This window comes from Oryctolagus cuniculus, chromosome 6, assembly GCF_051225735.1.
Source record: "Oryctolagus cuniculus isolate XC-2025 breed Fujian yellow rabbit chromosome 6, ASM5122573v1, whole genome shotgun sequence".
Taxonomy (NCBI): Eukaryota; Metazoa; Chordata; class Mammalia; order Lagomorpha; family Leporidae; genus Oryctolagus; species Oryctolagus cuniculus.
In genome coordinates this window covers 112,575,797-112,597,688 of record NC_142872.1, presented here as the reverse complement: position 1 = coordinate 112,597,688, position 21,892 = coordinate 112,575,797, and the positions used below count along the sequence as shown (strand labels likewise).

The 21,892-nt window shown below is 38.7% G+C and overlaps 1 protein-coding gene across 1 annotated transcript in view; it reads left to right on the top strand.

The window, feature by feature from the left end:
* Positions 1–21,892, top strand: part of CNGB3 (cyclic nucleotide gated channel subunit beta 3) — a 164,843-nt gene that overhangs the window by 21,959 nt on the left and 120,992 nt on the right. Inside the window, exon 3 of the mRNA XM_002710676.6 lies at positions 3,209–3,335. Within this exon, the coding sequence (XP_002710722.4) occupies positions 3,209–3,335 (127 nt within the window). The remainder of the gene's footprint in view (positions 1–3,208; positions 3,336–21,892) is intronic.

Here is a 21,892-nt window from a genome sequence, read left to right as displayed (position 1 = left end):
AAGCCAGGAGCCAGAAGCTTCTTTCAGGTGTTCCATGACGGTAGCAGGGGCTCAACACTTGGACCATCTTCTGCTGTTTTTCCCAGGCCATTAGCAGGAAGCTGGATTGGATTTGGAGCAACCAGGATATAACCAGTGCCCATATGGGATGCTGGCATCACAAGTAGTGGCTTTACCTGCTATTCCATAATGCCAACCCTCAACTGTATGTTTTATTTCACTGATTGAAGATTTAATCTCCAAAATTTCTATTTGGTTCTTCTTAATGAGTTCTATCCCCTTAGTAATACTTTCATTAATGTTACTCATTGATTTCCTCATTTCTTTAATCTATCTGTATTCTCTTGCATTTCACTGAGTTTTCCTACAATCATTATTCTGAATTCTGTATCTGGCATTTTATAGATTTCCTTCAGTTCAGGATCTAATTCTAGAGGATTATTGTGTTCTTTTAGAAGCTTCTTTACGTCTCCTGTGTCCCTACGTTGACATGAGCCCATCTGGTGTATTCGTTCCTTCTTCTTTATGGAGTAGGTTTTATTGGAAAAGAGTTTATGATTTAGTTGGAATGCAGGATATCACTTGGCTTGCTGCTTTGCCTTTAGTTCTAGGTGAGCCCAGGAATGTAGTCTCTGAGTGATTTCTTCTGTCTTAATCAATGTCAGCTGTGTCTGTAAGTGACACAGTGGCCTAGTCTATGTAGTTCACAGGGATATAAGTGTGGCTTTGAGATGAATAAAGGTTTCCTTGGGTGTGTATCTGTGGTCTATGGAGAGTTTTGAGTCAGTCTCCCTGGTGAATATGATTCCAGGGCCTTATTCTTGATGCTAAGACAGACAGATGTGGCTGCCCCCTTGTCCTACTGATAAGCCTAAGTCACGTCAGGGCTTGTGGCACAGATTGTTGGGACTCTAGAACTGTGTGATAAATATGGACCCTTCCTCAGGTTCTACCAGGAGAGTCCAACTTGTGCTGCAGCTTATAATACCAATAGCCCAATCCTAGGACTAGAGGATGTGAACTGAACACTGTCCCAGATTTTACTCTGGGGAGTGTGAGTCCAGAGAAGTGGAATGCCTGTAGGTTCTTCCTTATGTCCCCCAGGCAGATTCCAGAGGCACTGAGGAATTTGTTGTAACAACAACAAATTGTTACAGTCCTGGTGTTGCAGAGTATACTGGGGTCATTACTCAGATTTCTTAGGGTGGGAGCAGATATTTTTATGGGCTGCTTCTGGTGTTAGCTTCCAGAAGCTAAGGCAAATCCCCAGCTCATGCAGAGTGTGTGAGCATAGCTCTAGGGCTAATGCCCAAAAACTCCCACAATTTCAGGATGAGGGGATCTGTCCTTTGCCACCACACATTCTCCTGACTCTGACTACGATTCCTGGAGGAGCAGAATAGAGGTGCTCTGTGGCTTTTCACTGCCAAGTATGGTGCTCTCTGTGGGTGGGGGAGGGAGGAAAGCAGTGCAGCTTCCTTGTTTCAAGCCGGCAGTAGCTCAGATCCTAGTCAGCTCTCCAGGCTGAAATGAAAGTCAGTAGGTGACCGTGGAATTCCCTCTCCGTTGAAAGTATGGGGTGGGAGTTGGGTGGCAATTTCTTCCTACCCTTGGCATGGTAAAGTGGCAGCTCACAGCTCTCAGCAGGCTACGCTGCAGGCTACTGGCTACAGCAGTGTCTCTGTCTTCTCTTCTCTTCCCTTGTCCCAGGGAGACTTCATTGTTTTTTTTTTACTTGCCACCGAAATTTTCCATCATTCAGACCCCTTGAAACATAGTCCTTTCTTTGTTCTTTTCATAACCCAGAGCAGTATAAGTTGGTGTGTCTATCCCCTATTCAGCCATCTTGGATTTCTCCTGTTTTTCTTTTCTCCTTCCATATGTTTGTAAAATTAAGTAATTTACTTTCACTAAAATTTTCTCTATAATCCAAATATTTGCCAGTCAGGTGATTATTCTCTGGGTAAAGTATAATTTAAACTATGTTAATTGGGAATTGTATCTGTAGACTTGGAAGAAAAAATTTAATTATGGACTGACAATATGTTGTTTCTTTTTTTAAAAAAAGATGTCATAGATATAGATAATCAAACCACAACCAAAAAATTTTATTTCATAAAAAATCAACAGTATGGAGATCCCTTAGCCATCTAAAAATATATTTACTACATGACTCAGTCATCCCACTCCTGGGAATATATCCAAAGGAAATGAAATCAACATATGGAAGAGAGTTACCTGTACCTCCATGTTTATAGTAGTTCAATTACCAATAGCTAAGATAAGAAATCAGCCCAGATGTCCATCAACTGATGACAGGATAAAGAAAATGTGGCATTTATACACAATGGGATACTACTCAGCCATAAAAAAAAAAAAAAAGGATGAATGAAATTCTGCCTTTTGCAACAAAATGTTTGCAGCTGGAGACCATTATGCTTAGTGAAATAAGCCAGATTCAAAAGACAAATATCATGTTTTCTCTGATTTATAGTAACTAATACATAGAATACAGAAAAATGCAATGTCTCTTATTGAAATTGACCACTCGGGATTTGATTATTATTTGTAGCCCTTGTCTATACTCCTGTAGAACAATGGTCTTTCTAATTTTTATTTGTTGAACTCATTATTTAGTGGAGAATCAAGCCTGTGATTATAAATTAAGTTAAAAATGTTATTGAAAAATTAAAAGGCAAAAGAAAGGAAAGAGGGAAGGAAGGAGGGAAATATAATTATATTCTTAGATTTATAACTGTGAACTCCATGAATTCTGTTCTCTTTATATTAATAAGAAAACAATACAAATGCAGATTCCAAAATAATGTCAATAACATCATTTCCGCCTATTTTACTTTTCTGAATTTTATCATGCATCATTTTAAGGCATAATTTGGAATACTTTTACAAAACTGAAAATCCTTTTTGCGTGATGAAATCTTATTCTTGCTAATATAAAAAAATACACTCTATGAACTTTTACTATGTAATACATAAACTTTAAATACAGTTTTCATTGGCTGCAAAGTGTCCACAGGTTATCTCCTCCTGCGTAAGGTCCTCTATCTTTATGCAGAATTCTGGGGGAAGCAATCCCTAGAAGACTATTCTAGAAGACAAAGTAGCATCTCCATAGCCTGTTCTCAAATATAACTGTGTCGAAGAGTGGCATGAGTTCTTCTATCTATGTATTATTTTCTTTTCATAGAAAAATTCTCTGAGAAAAAATCCTTCAAATATATCACTGCCAACTCTGACTCTCAAACTCCAGCAGAACCAGCCAGAACAGTGCCAGCTCAGGCGGAAATAAAGACTGGGAAAGACAGCCCAACCAGGTGAGAACTTAATAAAACACATAACATGCCTTAGAGATATTGCTCAGTCTGCACTAAAAAATTCAAACATCTATTTCCCCCTTTCATTGAACACAGGAGAACTACATTGCTACATAACACAGGGGAACTGAACCAGAACTACAGAGTTGGTTCTCTCCAGTTTCATTGTGACTTTCTGGTCAGGCTTGTCCCTAACCAAGAGCTCTAGATCTCTAACCACCGCTAAGTCATGCCAACAAAAACATTGCAGTCACACGTCGGAGTCATGTGTCATTGTGGAAACAGCCTACATCTTTACCAAGCATGAGGTTTCTTTAAAAAAAATTAAAGAACCTTTTCAGGTACAAAGCAATAGCTATTCCAATTCTGTAAGTGTCTTATTGTTCCAGACAATTGATTACAATTTTCTTCCATCTACTAAAAAAAGTGTGGCATAATAACCATGCTAATTATGGAAATGGGTAATCTTTATGCTGCTGAATGAATGTCATTTTATAAATACTTTCCATAAAATGATTGGAAAATCACAAAAAAAATGGCAATATAAATGTGATTCAGTGAATCTACAATAAAATCCAACTAGGAGTCCTTTCATTTTACTGCTTCTTGTCATGGTTTTACGTTCTTGCTGACCTAATTTGAGTTGCTTACCTAGAGTTGATTGTGATAGACTTATTTAACAAGAAAAGCATAATATTCTTAATTAACAGGCAAGAAGATTTTTTATTTTAAAAGAGGTTGAGATTACCTATTCCCCCATCCCTCCTTCTCTGTCGCTCCTCTCCTGTAGTAAATCATCAGCTATCAGTAGGAATTATCATAATTATCTAGTACTCAGGGTACTGCTAATTGAACAATAAGTATCAAAAAGAAAGAGCACATTTTCAAAAAACACAAATTTGGCTGTATGAAAATAAATACAAATTCACTCAAACACACGCACACAAATGCTATTTGATACAAATAAAACCTAACATGTTATTCAGGCTTAGAGATATTTAAATTCTGAGGTAAAGTCTAAAATCTTACAACAAGGTAAGAGTTGTTTATATTACTTCTATAACTGTTGGTGTTTACAGAATGATTTGCAGTCCAATTAGTGGGTCATCATTATCTTCACTCACAGATAAGCCAACAAGGCACAGAGAGGTTAATTAGTTTGCCTATAGTAATAGGGTCAGCTCAGATAAGATTAGGCTGAAAAAGACTTAAATTCCTGAGTGGAATTTTTTGCTCCCTCAACCTATATACTTCTTTTTAATCAACAGCTTAAACTTTGAACTAATTTCGCTTTCCAGCATTTACTTTAATACATTTAATTTTTTGCAGTAACCGTGGTAACAAATAGATTTTAAGGATTGAAGTCATAGCTGACATATTAAGGGATATATTCCTCTTGACACATATCTGTTACTAGTATTGGACTTTTGCTCTTCTAAAATGTGAAAATGAAAGCCTTCTTATTACTCAGAAACTGCATCAATCAGTATGGCCCAAAAACATGGAACTCCTTGACCCAGAAAGTAAGGACCTGCCTTGTCTCATGTTTCTACTTTGTCCTCTCCCAACAGACAGCTCCCCAGCTTCCTTCCACCTCGCTGTTCCAGTCATACCTGTCCTATTTCAATCTGTTGTCATTATCATGTTTCTTCCTATCATAGGCTTTTACATATACCACTTTCTTTGGTTGTTCTAGTATTTCCCTTCCTGATGGCCCAATTACCTCCTCTTCATTCCCTGCCCTTCCTAACTATATCATAAGAGCCTTTTCATGCAATTATCACTGTTGCGAGTCATAGGATTTCCTGATTAAGGCCCAGCAGTCTCATCCTTTGAATTGTAGGCCTTGGCATGACAGGGCCATGTCTGATTTTATTGAAGAATGCTATCCCCAGCACCCAGGACAATGTTTGGCGCATGGTAAATAAATATAGCACAAATGAAGTGATGGATGAAACTAAATGAAGTAAATTTGTTTCTCTAGAACTTCTAGATATTCCAAACTGTGCAACTTCTTCAGGAGCAGAGAATGAGATTCAAATGACTCCCCAGGACTTCCCACTCCTTCTCATAATCTTTACAAGAGCAAGCAAGAGCAAGATAAAGCTCATAGGAAAGCAATTGGAGGGTTCAAAGCCCTCTCTCTTTTTTTACTCTTCTTACACAGATTTTCATCACTACCACTATCATGAGAGGCAAAATTGCTTACATCCAGAAAAAAAATATTTTTGATTTCTTCCCAACAGCTCTTTCTGCAATGTAACAAGAATTATTGATAAACTAAATATACCTTAGTTATCTTAAAGCTCCTGCTTTCTTATCAGATTTTTTACAGGATTAGGTGAAAATCAGCTACACCATAGGAACAACTTAAAAGGGGCACTGAAAGTTCTAGCGTCACTTTGGCTGAAGTTAATGGGAATCCTAATGCATCAATACCACGTTGGACTTAGCAAAGTTCTGTTTCCATTTCATGGGTAAAATTTGTCCCTACCTAGAACCTTAGAGAGCTGACCTTGATTTTTGTTTTTGGCTTTTTTATTTATTTATTTGGAATGTAGGGAGACAGAAAGAACCAGTTGGTTCACCCCCCAAATGCCTGAAACAGGTAGGGTTGATCCAGGACGAAGCCAGATGGCAGGAACTAAATCTGGATCTCCCACACAGGTGGACAGCAATCCAGCTTACTGGAGTGCACATCAGCATGAAGGTGGTCTGGAGTAGAGCTGAAACTTAACCTCTGTTATTCCAATATGGGATGTGGGCATACCAAATGGCATCTTAAATGCTGTGCCAAACGCCATCCCCAATAGAGCCACGATTTTATACATTAGAAAACAGCAAAGATAAAATCATTCCTTACTTAAATTGTTATTTCACAGTGCTCTCAAGGAGTAAATATTGTTTTGGAATTTGAGGTTATTTTAAAAAAAATCAGTATCTTTAACCTTGGGTAAGGTCATGTGTTGGTGGGTATTTTTCCTCTATTTTATTTTTTAAATCTTTTGATTGACATGTACACCTTTATGGGACATAGTGAGCTATTTCCACACATGAATACAGTGTCATCTGATTAAATCATGCAAGGTCAGGCTTTAAAAAGCTCTTTCTCTTAGAGAAACTTAATTTGATTGCAGGCACTAAATATAAGCACAATATGAGTGACTGGGTCTCACCTCAATTTTTTTTAATTTGGAAAATGTTTTGTTTTTATTAATAAATGAACTATGTATTAACAAATAAAACTTAAAAGTAGGTTTATTATTCTAAGCACATTTACCTTATCCCCTGGCCTAAGTCCTGGGCTGAAGAGGGATAAATGTTTATGAGCTAATCAAGAGGTATTGAGGAGAATGCACATTATGGATTTTTCTGTTGCTGTATGAGAAGTGCAATGTGATAAAGATTGCACCTGTAGCTTCTGTCATGTTCAGAAGATGGACAGAGGTAAGCATCAAGAATAGCATAGACTCAGGGTTCTCCAAAGAAACAGGATCAATAGAATATATTCATATATAGAGGAAGAAGTTTATTATGAGGAATGACTCATAAGACTGTGGAAGCTATAAAGTACTGGGATCTGCAGTTAGCCAGCTGGAGACCCAAGAGAGCAAATAGCGTAATTCCAGCCCAAGTCTGAGATCCAAAAGAGCCGATGGCATAAGTTCTGGCTCCAAAGCTGGCATGCTTGAGACTCCAAGAGTAAATGCTCCAGTTTGAGTATAAAGACAGGAAAACACCAGTGTCCAGAGCCAAAATGTCAGGCTCAAGGAGTCCCCACTTACTAGGGAGGATCAGCCTTGTTGTTCTACACAGGCCTTCTACTGATTGGATAAGGCACTCTGCTTTGCTCAGTCGACTGATTCAAATGTTATCCTCATCCAAAACATTCCCAAAAAGAATCCCAGATAAGAGTTTGCCAAATATCTGGGCACCCTTTTTCCTAGTTAAGAGGACACACATCTTAATCACCACATCACCTCACCTGGCTTTTCTGATGTGAAAGTGCAGTGTCTCCTCACCTTTCCCATTGTCTTTGCCTCGCTGAACCCATCCAGAACCAGAACTCTAGTATAGACCCTCTATATTCTTGATCTTACAGAAGAATGATTTTTTCATCTTACTACAAAGTCAATATTAACTATTGAAAAAATTGAGGCCAGTGCCACGGCTCAATGGCTAATCCTCCGCCTTGAGGCACTGGCATACCAGGTTCTAGTCCCAGTCGGGGCGCCGGATTCTGTCCCAATTGCCCCTCTTCCAGGCCAGCTCTCTGCTTTGGCCAGGGAGGGCAGTGGAGGATGGCCCAAGTGTTTGGGCCCTGCACCCCCTGGGAGACCAGGAGAAGCACCTGGCTCCTGCCTTCAGATCGGTGCAGTGCGCTGGCCGCAGTGCGCTAGCCACAGCGGCCATTGGAGGGTGAACCAATGGCAAAGGAAGACCTTTCTCTCTCTCTCTTATTGTCCACTCTGCCTGTCAAAAAAAAATTGAATACCTAGTTTATAGAATGTTCCCTTGTGTCATGGCAACCATTGTTTTTAAGAATAAAAGAATATGTATTTAAATATAATATGTCCAATTATATCCAGTTAGCTATTTATTTAAGCACAAAATGATATAGGTAAAGTTAAATTATCATCACAAAAATGAATTTCATAAAATAAAATCTGTATTTTTTTTATTCATCCCTCAATATGATTCTAAATACAGCCAAAAACTAAATCCTACCCACAGCAATAACACTTATCTCAAATACTTGTTAGCCCAGGAAGATTCTTCAAGACATCCAAGTATATTATATGTCCACATTTCTGACTGAAGTCCATTTGTATTAAACTAGCTTCCTTTCTCTCCTTTTTTTATTCTTTCACAATATTTTCTAAATTGACCATTTGGGAAAAGAAATTCTTTGCAAATATCCTGTCCCCCAAAAGCAACCAATTCATCAGCTTGTCAGATAAGTCACTGAACTCCAAAAGACATGGGGCTCACCCCCTGAAAATCCCATTGATGCCACTTGTCCATTACAAAGAGGAAGGTCTTATTTCTGCCATTCTGAATCAGCACACCCTTATTTTTTAATATAAAAATTATATTCTGATGGACATAATCAATAGCAACTGAAAGAAGATGCATTTTGCCTGGAATCATTAAATAGCTACGTCTGGAAAAAGAGACAGAGCTGAATGACTAATAAGTTAAGAAGTTAAATGATGAACAAACAGGTGAGTAAAACGGTTAGTGCCCATGACAGGGGTTTGCTGCAAGAGTGACTTTTACAGTAGAGTATATGACTTTTCATCACCGTTACAACCCTTAGTGCGGAAAAGGAAGGTTGATTCTATGAACAGTCTTCCTTGTTCATAATAGCAATCAGTCTCTATTTGGGTGGTTTTTAAAATAGGAAATCATTTCACAGCAGGAACAATGAGAGCAGAATAGAATTCAGGATCCTATCAGCACTCATAAACACTGAAGTTTATTGTCTTGTAGCTAGAAGCAGCAGGGATCACTATAGTAAAGATGCTTAAAAATCCATATGTGACTTTAGAGTAGAAATAGAAAGAAATGCCAGCTATCAAGTTTATAAAAGTAAAATGCAATTTCTCCTTCAATAATTTATAAGCTTGTAAAAAAGAATAAAAAAGGAAACTAACTCTACGTTTGCCTATTTCCATGATGCATAATAAAAATGATGCACTATTAAATTTAGCTCCAGATTAAAATTTCCCACTATGGTAAGCAACACTTTTGTAATTAAGCATTGCAAACACTTTGAACAACAGATTGTCAATTCATTTTTAATAATGATTGCTAGCTTATATTTCCAACAATATGATAGACTGAATGTTTGTAGAAAAGTCTCTGGGGCAAATGTAATTTAACATGCTAGATAAAACATAAAACCAGAACAAGCATTGTGATGTAACAGGTTAAGCCACTGCCTGCAATGCGGGCATCCCATGTGGGTGCCAGTTCGAGTTTGATGCTCCACTCCCAAACCACCTCCCTGCTAATGTGCCTGAGAAAGCAGCAGAGGATGGCCCAAACAAAATGATAGATGAGGTTGACTGCAATTCTGTTAATTACAAAATGAAGTTGGTAATTTCATGCTCTTAGTCTGGGAGATTTAAGATTCTTCTCTTTATGAACAGATCAAGCATTTTAAAAAGCCATTAAGGATATAGTATATTTGAACACCACAATTAGCAGGTTCAAGCTAAAGGACATTTAGAGAACTATTAGATCCTAAAGACCACTCAGTTGTTTCAAGCTTACATAGAACATAAGCAAAATTAACCATATACTGAGCCTGAGGTGCACTGTGAAATTTTCCCAATGGCTCTTTAAAAACCCATATGGTCTGAGGTCTACCATAAAAGATACTAACTTAATTGTGTGGAGTGAATTGTATGCATGAGTACACCTTAAAAGCTTCTCAAATGATTATGTTATCGATCTACATGAAGAACAATGTCTCTAGAACATAAAGTAGCTCTCAATAAATGTTAAAGGTTTCATAGAATATTGAATGTTTTTTAACCACTATGCAATAAAGCTAAAAGTTATAAAAAATGGGGCTGGCACTGTGGCGTAGTGGGTTAGGCCACCCCCTGAAGTGCCGGAATCCCATATGGGTGCTGCTTCAAGTCTCAGCTGCTCCATTTCCAATCCAGCTCTCTGTTATGGCCTGGGAGGGCAGTGGAGGATGGCCCAGGTTTTTGGGCCCCTGCACTCGCATGGGAGACCCAGAGAAATCTCCTGGCTCCTGGCTTCAAGTTGGCGCAGCTCTGGCTGTTGCAGCCAATTGGGGAGTGAATCAGCGGATGGAAGACTTTCTCCTTCTGCCTCCGCCTGTCTGTGACTCTGCCTTTCAAATAAATAAATAATCTTTAAACATGACAATAGGTCTGATCTGATTTCATCATCATTTAAAAAAAATTATCTATTATTTTTCACTTTATGTTTCTGTGTGAGAGCAAACTGTTGAAATCCTTACTTAATGTATACTAAGCTGATCTTCTGTATATTAAGATAATCGAAAATGAATCTTGATGTGAATGGAAGGGGAGAGGGAGTGGGAAAGGGGAGGGTAGCGGGTGGGAGGGACGGTATGTGGGGGAAGCCATTGTAATCCATAAATCGTACTTTGGAAATTTATATTCGTTAAATAAAAGTTAAAAAAAAAGTTATAAAAAAAACTAAATTTTTTTTAAAAAATCACATAATTAAAATGTTTTTAAATTTATTTGTTAATTTTAAAGTCAGAGTTACACAGGGAAGGAGAGGCAGAGAGAGAGAGAGGGAGAGAGAGAGAGGTCCTCCTTGTTCTGGTTCACTCCCTAATTGGCCGCAACGGCTGGAGCTGTGCTGATCCGAAGCCAGGAGCCAGGAGCTTCCTCCAGGCCTCCCATGTGGGTGCAGGAGCCCAGGGACCTAGACCATCTTCCACTGTATTCCCAGGCCTTAGCAGAAAGCTGGAAAGGAAATGGAGTAGCCGGGACGCGAACCAGTGCCCATATGGAATGCCGGCACTGCAGGCAGCGGCTTTACCTGCTGCGCCACAATGCCAGCCCCTACATAATTAAAATTTAAAAAACACTTTTAAGTAAGCCTGAGATCAAAAACTAAATCATAAGGAAAATTAAAAACATTTAGCAAAAAAAAAAACAATGAAAATGTTACACATCAGACTTGAAGGATAATAAAACTACCATCAAGTATTTGTTTTTGCTTTACTGTTGTAATTTTTTTCCTTTTCTTCTTTTCCCTTTTTTTTAACTAGATAAGCTGATTATGAAGTTCATTTGGTAGGACAAATAAGCAAAAATACCTAGGAAAACATCAAACAATAAGAATAATGGATGCAGTATTAGTACTACCAGATATTAAACCTTCTTAAACTTTTATAACTATAAAAGTGAGATATTGGCATATGGATAGAAGGTCAATAAAAGGCAATAGTAAATACAGAAATATATCTAAATGTGTATTAAAATGTAGTCTATAGGGGCAGGCTCTGTGGCACAGGAGGTTAAGCCACCTCTCCGGATGCCCTCATCCCCTATCAGAGTGCCAGATCCAGTTCCTGCTAAGGCTCCTGAGTAGCAGCAGGTGATGGCTCAACTACTTGAATGCCTACCACTGACATGGAGAGAAAATGGGAGAGCCAGAGGCAGTTACTGCTCCTGGCATTGGCCTGGCCCACCTCTGGCTGTTGAATGAAACCAGCAAATGGAAAATTCTCTCTCGGTCTCTCTCTCTCTCTCTCTCCCTTCCCCCCCCCATTTCCTCTCTTTCTCCCTCTCTCTCCCTTTCAAATAAAGTAAAAATATTTTTTAAATGTAGTATAACGTTGGCATACAAAATCAGTATGATAAAAGGCGGATTTAAATAAGTAGTGTTATAAAAACTAGATATCCATATGAATAAAATTAAAATTGGATCTATCCCTCATACCCCACACCAATATAAATTCCTAAATGCCAAAGAATTAAATGTAAAATAAGAAAACCATACAAGTACTAGGTAAAAAATGTACAAATTCTTCTGTAACCTGGAAATATACTTTAAGTCCTAAAACTCAAAATTCAGAAGTGAAAAAGGAAATGCTTAATAAATTTTACTACAGAAAGACCATTTTTTTAGAGATTTATTTATTCATTTATTTGAGAGGCAGAATTACAGAGAAGCAGAGGCTGAGAGAGAGAGAGGTCTTCCATCTGCTGGGTCACTCCCCAGATGACCATAATTGCCAGAGCTGTCTGATCTGAAGCCAGGAGCCAGGAGCTTCTTCCGGGTCTCCCCCACAGGGTCAGGGGCCCAACCACTTGGGCCATCCTCCACTGCCTTTCCAGGCCACAGCAGAGAGCTGGATCAGAAGTGAAGCAGCCGGGAATCCAACTGGCACCCATATGGGATGCTGGCACTGAAGGCAGCGGCTTTGACACACTATACCACAGCACAGGCCCCCAGAAAGACCTTTTTTAAAAAACTGCATTACAAAAAAAATCACAAGCAAAACAGAATCAGCAAAATACCCAGATATGAATATTTTCATTTCTATTTTCTCTTAGGATTGATTATTTCATTTAGGATTGATAATATTTAAATACGGTTTTGCATCAAGAAACTTTAAAATTGTTAGATTTGATTTTTTTATGTTTCATTTTTCAAAATTGACTATCATAACCTAGAATAAACCAGGATATCATATAAACACAAAAGTGAAATAGTGATCTGACTACTCAATACAGTGCAACCTGAACTTCCATTCTTACTTCAAAACAAAGAATTATTGCTCTCTGCTGTGGCCTGGGAGGGCAGTGGAGGATGGCCCAAGTGCTTGGGCCCTGCACCCGCATGGGAGACCAAGAGGAGGCACTGGATCCTGGCTTCGGATCAGCGCGGTGCGCCGGCCGCTGCGGCCATTGGGGGGTGAACCAACGGAGGGAAGACCTTTCTCTTTGTCTCTCTCTTTCACTGTCTAACTCTGCTTGTCAAAAAAAACACAAAGAATTATTAATGGAACATAGCTAAGTATACATAATATTCATATATGATGTCATATACATGTCATAGAAAGATAGATAGATAGGTATTAGGTGGTGAATTATCAGCTAAAGCCTCCATTAGCACTTTCCACTCAAAATATTCACTAATAATGTTGCCAGAAATTAGGTGCAGTGTATAAAATGCAGCAGTCTATTATCAGAAACAGGAAGAATGATTTCCTGGTGAACAGTTAGACATGAGTCAACAGAAAAAAAGAAAAAAATTCTATGAGTAAAGGTAGTGACCCTGAGAAAAGAACTAGCATACAGATACAGTTTGTATTCCTATCTTAAATTACTTCACTATTTATCATGGAGAAATGACAGCCCAGGTGCCTGTTGCCATGGAAAACTGGAGTAGAATGAACTTAAATTTCTACTATTTTTCTTTTGATATAGAAAGAAGACAATTTGTACATTGTTTTATGGCATTCAAACTCTGACTTTCAAAAATTAGGTCTTTTTGTGCATCTTGCATGGTGAAGGGAGCCATAATAGGGAATTTCAAAAAGTACAAAATGGAATTAAAAGATAAGTTTATTTTGGTGCCAAAATTTTTTAAATCCATGTATAGTTTTCTCAAAGTACGCATTTCCCATTAACTTTCTGAAGCAACATTATGTAATGATGGATTGAATATTTTTGAAAATTACATGAGTGAACAAATGAAGATTTCTATGAAACAGGCAGGTAAAATCCATGAATAAATAATACTGGGGGGAGGGCAGCATTGTGGTGTAGCAGGTAAAGCCACCACTTACAACCTCAGCATTCCATATGGGCATCAGGTTCAAGTCTCGGCTGATCCATTTCCAATCTAGCTCCCTACTGATGGCCTGGAAAGATGCAGCAGAGGATAGCTCAAGTGCTTGGGCCCCTGCTATCCATGTAGGAGACCAGGAAAATGCTCCTGGATCGCGGCTTTGGCCTGGCCTAGCTCTGGCCATTGCAACAATTTGGAGAGTGAACCAGCGGATGGAGCATTCTCTCTCTCTCTCTCTCTCTCTCTCTCTCTCTCTCTCTGTTCTCCCCCCCCCCTTAACTGTGAGTTTCAAATGAGTAAATGAATCTTAAAAAAAAAGGAACATTGAAGATATGAAAACAATAGAACAAGCCTCATAAAAAAGAAGGAAGTAGAACGAGATATTGAGATGAAGTTGAATGAACTTCTTCCTTCATAAAGAGCCAGTCTTGCTGAGAATTGTCATGTGCAAAAGGAGTTCCAGGAAAGCCATATCCTCTGATTTTTTTAAGAAATCCTACCACCTAGAAGTCCATATTTGAAATACTACCAAAATTAGTTGAAATTCTTTTAAATATAGACCAAAGATCACCAGCTGACTATCTCTACCTTGAAAGAACAGGTGAGTTGAATTCTAAACGAGTTAACTGTCCAATAATTCTATTAAAAATTAGAGGTGTGGTCTATAGGGAAAATATCCATTAATTTTGTTCCCAATATAAGGTATTTATAAAAGATAGAATAAAGATGGTAAGAACCTTTTCTGTGTTTTAAATAACTATTCCTTTTCTTTCCACTTTATTTTTATTGTTTCTTTTAGGGTTTAGGTATATAGAGAGAGTAATATATATATATTAATTTTATAGTAAATTTTTTAGAGATTTATATTTCAGATGTTTTTATCTGGCATGATTTAATAAGCAGTCTTCCTGGTAATAGAATGCTTTGTGGCCAACCAATTTAATGCATTAATAATAATCCAAATATGAGTCAATAGCAAGGACCTAGAAAAGAAATTTGGTTGATTCTACTGGAGATTTAGTTGATTGATGGAAGCTGAAAGATTTTATAAAAAAAAGTGGCAAAGTGGAAGTTTTCCAATGTCTGGGAGATTAGAGAACTACTGAATTTCTTAAAATTGTCAACCTCTTGGTAGGAGAAGCAGGAAACAAGATGGAAATGAGACAGAAAGGTAGAGATGGGGAGGATATGATGAGGGATACTTCTCTACCCAGTGACAATAGCAGACAAAGGAGTGAAGTCATGCAGGAAAGAGAACAAGAGATTTCCAGCTACTGAGAGAGAATTTCAGGCGCAGGAAACAGCACAACTAATACACTGATTTGCAGTGTATAGTATTTCAAAAAGCAATAAAAATTCCATGTGGGTGAATTGAGGGAGGCAACCTCATAAGCAACCTAAAAATAAGCTGATCTATGAAGTTCAAGGTGGGGAATTACAGCTTATATGACATCTTCATATGCTGTCTTCACTTTTGAGCAAGAGAAAGATGTGAACACTTCAGCAAGTTATCAAACAGAGGTATGAAGAGCACCTCATTTGCTGGAGTGAGCAATTGCCAAAGGTAGTGTTCATTTTATCTTAAATATTTAGAAGAGTGTGGCACTTAATACGTGCAGTTGAAGGTAACCACGTGGTAAATAAAACATCATTTATTCTATTCCTAGAATGGGAATCACAAAGTGAAAACATATGCATATATTTTAAGCTTCTGACAAAAATTGTATCAGTCTAGTTTTAGACTTAAATATTGTTCTTATTTTAAACATAATGGTTTTTTTTTCAAATATGCCTATTTTCACTAACTGAAAGAGGTTTTGACAGATCTTCCTTTATATAGAAGGTAATGTTTGCATTTATTTTTGCATTTTTCTAGCATCCCATAGTATTTGTGAAGTCTGTTATATAATGTGATAAAAACATAAAGCAGAGAGCTTAATTGTCTAACAATTCTATATCAATAAGTGTTGACCCTAATTCTGATGAAACAAGTAATAGCCTAGCCATTAGTTTATGTGCCAACAATCAACTAGGTAAGTTGCTTCTACCTCACCTAATGCTACATTTCAACATGACTGTTGATGTGCAACTGTCCACCAGACCCTGATTTGGACAGCCAGCTCACAGAAACAGGAGTGTTTGAGCTCAGCCATGTTCTGGCTATTGACATTGACAGGCAATACAGTAACAATTGTGCTCCTCTATGCTATACGAAAAAGCAGCAAGGGGAAAGTTGACAATAAAGGAGCAATCAAAAGAAAAGTTCCACAAGCTCCCACCAACAAATGTAACACATTTGTGCCAGTACGCAATTCATCATCTTTCCTCCTATTGCAATAAGTGTACACATTCTATGTCTCAGACCAGCTCCTCAGTTGGTAAGTTAATCCCTTCCTGCCTACTTACAAACACCTCTCTGGCAACGTTTTCCATTCTCTCCAGTAACACCTATTTATTTTTCTCTCTGTCAAAGCCTAGAAACATGTTGTAGCATTTCCACATTTAAACAATAGCCCAAAAAATGCCTCTCTTAGTTCCCTGTGAGTGCCCAGCTACTGCTCCGTTTCTCTATGCCTTTTTAAAGCCAATTTTAGAAATCAGACACCTATATTCACCTTTTTTGCTTCCTCTCCTTCCTGTTTTCCTAAGCTTTTTTCAGTCACGATTTTATTATGAAAAATTTTATTGGCATTTCTCCATCACCAGTCTTCAATGCCCTGTACACCCCCAGAGCCAATGGACAATCTTTGCCTTTGCTTTTCCCACCTATAAGCAGCTATTGACAGTTGATCCCTGATTCCTTGAGACACCATCTTCATCTAGCTGACCAGATACCACTGTGTTTTTTTTTTTAATTATTGATGTGGTCACTGTAACACTTAATCCTATCTATATGTTCACTTTAACACTTAATATCAGGCCAGCGCCGAGGCTCACTAGGTTAATCCTCCGCCTGCCGTGCTGGCACACCAGGTTCTAGTCCCAGTTGGGGTGCCAGTTCTGTCCCAGTTGCTCCTCTTCTAGTCCAGCTCTCTGCTGTGGCCCTGGAGGGCAGTGGAGGATGGCCCAAGTGCTTGGGCCCTGCACCCATATGGGAGACCAAGAGAAGCACCTGGCTCCTGTCTTCGGATCAGTGCAGCGCGCCAGCCGTAGCGGCCATTTGGGGGGTGAACCAACGGAAGGAAGACCTTTCTCTCTGTCTCTCTCTCTCACTGTCTAACTCTGCCTGTCCAAAAAAAAAGTCTTTTTAAAAGAGGAAATTCAAATGGCCAACAGACACATGAAAAAATATTCAGGATCACTAGCAATCAGGGAAATGCAAGTGAAACCCACAATGAGGTTTCACCTCACCCCAGTTAAAATGGCTTTCACACAGAAATCAACAAACAACAAATGCTGGCCAGGATATAGGGAAAAAGGTACCCTAATCCACTATTGGTAGGATTGTAGGCTAGTAAAGCCACTATGGAGGACAGTATGGAGATAACTCAGAAATCTGAATATAGACCCACCATATGACCCAGAAATTCCACTCCTGGGAATTTACCCAAGGGAAATGAAATCAGTAAAAGGAAAAGTTATCTGCACCCCCATGTTTATTGCAGCTCAATTCACAATAGCTAATACATGGACTCAACCTAAATGCCCATCAATCAAAGACTGAATAAAGAATTATGTACAATATGGAATATTACACAGCAGTAAAAAAAAATGAAATCCAGTCATTTTCAACAAAATGGATGATTCTGGAAAATATACTTAGTGAAATAAGACAGTCCCAAGGGATAAATATCATATGTTCTTTCTGATTTATGAGAACAAATAGAGTACCTAAAATGAAATCTGCAGAAGTGAAATTGACACTTCGAGAAGGGATGACTTGAGCTGCCCTTGTCTTCACCACTGTCTCTGACTCAAGTCCCACCTCACTGGCTACTCTTCCTCACTGTTCACTCATGGCCCCTCTACCTTCTCAACCACTAAATTTTAAGGGCTAAATCATAATCCTCAGGACCCTCGTTCCCTACAGTCTCTCAGAAAGTGACTTTATTCAGTCTCATGACTTTAAGCAACATTGCCATTTTGATGACTACCAAATTTGTATCTTCAGTCTGAATCTCTCCCCCAAAATCCTAGGATGAATTATCAATTGCTAACTTGATACTTCTTCTTTGGTGTCATTTAGAAATATCAAGATGTCAGTTTCTTTTTTTTTAACTTTTATTTAATGAATATAAATTTCCAAAGTATAGAATATGGATTACAATGGCTTCCCCCCCATAACGTCCCTCCCACCCGCAACCCTCCCCTTTCCCACTCCCTCTCCCCTTCCATTCACATCAAGATTCATTTTCGTTTCTCTTTATATACAGAAGATCAGTCTAGCATACATTAAGTAAAGATTTCAACAGTTTGCTCCCACACAGAAACATAAAGTGAAAAATACTGTTTGAGTACTAGTTATAGCATTAAATCTCAATGTACAGCACACTAAGGACAAAGATCCTACATGAGGAGTAAGTGCACAGTGACCCTGTTGTTGACTTAACAAATTGACACTCTTGTTTATGGCATCAGTAATCACCCTAGGCTCTTGTCATGAGTTGCCAAGGCTATGGAAGCCCCCTGAGTTCACTGACTCTGATCATTTTTAGACAAGGCCATGGTCAAAGTGGAAGTTCTCTCCTCCCTTCAGAGAAACGTACCTCCTTCTTTGATGACCCATTCTTTCCACTGGGATCTCACTCGTGGAGATCTTTCATTTAGTTTTTTTTTTTTTTTCCAGAGTGTCTTGGCTTTCCATGCCTGAAGTACTCTCATGGGCTTTTCAGCCAGATCCGCATGCCTTAGGGGCTGATTCTGAGGCCAGAGTGCTGTTTAGAACATCTGCCATTCTATGGGTCTGCTGTGTATCTCACTTCCCATGTTGGATCGTTCTCTCCTTTTTTTATTCTATCAGCTAGTATTTGCAGACACTATTCTTGTTTATGTGATCCCTTTGGTTCTTAGTCTTATCATTACGATCAATTGTGAACAGAAATTGATCACTGGGACTAGTGAGATGGCATTGGTACATGCCACCTTGATGGGACTGAATTGGAATCCCCTGGTATGTTTCTAACTCTACTGTTTGAGGTAAGTCAGCTTGAGCATGTCCCGAATTGCACATCTCTTCCCTCTCTTATTCCCACTCTTATATTTAACAGTGATCACTTTTCAGTTAAGTTTCAGCACTTAAGAAGAATTGTGTATTGATTACAGTATTCAACCAAAAGTATTAAGTAGAGCAAACAAAAAAAATACTAAGAGGGATAACATATTAAGCTGCTCATCAACAGTCAGGGTGAGGGCTGATCAAGTCACCGTTTCTCATAGTGTTCATTTCACTTTAACAGGTTTCCTTTTTGGTGCTCAGTTAGTTGTCACCTATCAAGGAGAACAAGTGGTATTTGTCCCTTTGGGATTGGCTTATTTCACTCAACATAATGTTTTCCAAATTCCTAACAGGGATCACTTTTCAGTTAAAGTTTAAACACCTAAGAATAATTGTGTGTTAATTACAGAGTTCAACCAATGGTACTAGAAGAAAAAAAAATACTAAAATGGATAAAGTATTACATTGTACATCAACCGTCAGGACAAGAGCTGATTAGGTCACTGTTTCTCATAGTGTCCATTGCACTTCAACAGGTTTTCCCCTTTGGTGCTCAGTTAGTTGTCGCCAATCAGGGAGAACATACGATATATGTCCCTTTGGGACTGGCTTATTTCACTCAGCATGATGTGTTCCAGATTCCTCCATCTTGTTGCAAATGACCTGATTTCATTGTTTTTGACTGCTGTATAGTATTCTATAGAGTACATGTCCCATAATTTCTTTATCCAGTCTACTGTTGATGGGCATTTGGGTTGGTTCCAGGTCTTAGCTATTGTGAACTGAGCTGCAATAAACGTTAAGGTGCAGACTGCTTTTTTGTTTACCAATTTAATTTCCTTTGGGTAAATTCCAAGGAGTGGGATGGCTGGGTTGAATGGTAGGGTTATATTCAGGTTTCTGAGGAATCTCCAGACTGACTTCCATAGTGGCTTGACCAGTTTGCATTCCCACCAACAGTGGGTTAGTGTCCCTTTTCTAAAACCAACTCAATTTCCTTCCCCTCTTCAGAACCTGCCCCTCCTACATCCTTCCTCATCTGGATACAAGGCTTCTTTATTCTTTCTTTTGCTCAGGCCCAAAACTCACCATGTTCTTTGTCCAATAGTGAATAATCCAATAGTGAATCTTATCACATCTCAGACTTCCACTGCTAACACATCTCCCACACAACTATTTCAGTAACCTCCTGTCTGGTCACTCTTTGTCCTCCTATGGTCTGTGCTGAGCAGAGTAACCCAGACAATGCTGTTGAAGTATAAATCATCCCTTTCTATCCATGTCTGATTTCATATTTGTAAAAGGTTTATGATTTATATGATCTGAATAGAAACCAGAGTAATTTCATAATATTTGTATCACAAAACATCACTAAGTCCTTTCTGAAGGCTCATAGCAAATTCACAATACAATGTACTTTTAAGCTGTTTGAGGTCAAGAACAAAATTGAACCCTCCTGCTTTAACTGATTTCACAAGTACAGGGAGTAGAAGTTGGGCATTTGATTTCCTGTCTGCAATTGTTGGTTTCAACTGCAATTATTCTAATGACTCATGTGATAACCAGATTTGGAGAAAGCACTGTAATCAAGGAGTGATTGCACTAGGTGTTCACCTCCAGAGATTAGGGCATGATTTAAGACTAGAATAAAAAGAAAACAATGGTTTAAGTCTGGACTTCAGTAGGCATCAGTCCACATAATGAAAGCACCAGTCTATGGGGCACAGAAAATCCTCTATTCAGGGCAGAGCTAATTGGAGAAAGGTTTTGCTTCCCCCCAGAATTAAGGTACAAATGGTGGCCACATGAAAGAGTTCTCAAGGCTGCTGCACTTTTACCTACTTGGAGCTCAAGGCAGTGTTTTTCTCACAGTAATGAGCAATGCATTTACTCACATGCTTTTAAAATTAGAAGCAGAGGGTATTTTTTAAAGTAATGAATGTTTTGCTTAAGCCGCACCAACATGTGTTTTGAAAAGCACTAAAAATGTAACATATGGTTCATGTAGACTTACATAGGTCTTGTTCAAGCATTAATCTGAGAGGTAAATGGGGCTGTTTACCCAGTCTACCTCTTTAGGCAAAGCACTGTCTACTAAACCATCAATCTATCCTTCTCAGATCAGATACTTGGTTTTAATCAAACCTGAAAAAGTACTTCACCCCTTACTTCATAAAGATAGTTCTTAAAAGATTCACTGAAAAATATAAATCACATTTTGAAAGGAACTATGGTCCATTTTTGAATAGATTAATTTATATTAGTAACTATAATTAAGTTGTCACACGTAGCTCACTGTCAATGGAAAGCCTCACTAAAGCAAGTTCTGAAGTTCACAAGTCTTCCCCATCGGTCACTTGTTGAAAATGGTGACCCTCTTGGTTTCATCTGATCAACATCTGGCCCTGCATCACCCACTGTTCCTATTCTGCATCACACTAAGACCCCACCACTTAGTTCAATGCCATGCGTTGGGTAAATACAAATTCAGCAGGCCCAGCAACTTACAGTCTCTCTGCCTGCCTAAAGCCAAAGTCTCTTGGCCTTGACTTTTTTTTTTTTTTTTTTCGGTCTATAGCATCTCTTCAGACTGCACTTAGGAAAAGTTCCCTGCTTTCTGGGAGTGGGGAATTTTTTGCTGCCAGGAACCATTTGGATATTTACACATTATTTGCAGGCCACACAAAATTATCTACTTAAAAATTCACATGCTATAGATCTATTGACTTTTGAGTCCTGCCTGCATTTACTTTGGCAGGCCAGGTCAAGGGATTTCATGGGCCACATACAGCCCATGGGCCAGTCATTCCCACCCTTGATTGATGAGATCATGCCCACTCAAATAACCCAAGAAAACATCTCCAACTGAAACTCTGGAAGTTACCAAGTTCCTTTTGTCATGGAACAAAACATGGTCAGAGGTTCTGCGGGTAAAGGCGTGGACATGGTTTTGGAAGGACTGTTCTTCCACCATCCTTCACTTTTCCTCGCACCTGAGGTTTATTCATGCTGGGGAATTTAGTCTCCTAGCTCATAGTGTAATTTGCACTGATAAACACTGTGAGAGACAGAAATAAACGTCAAC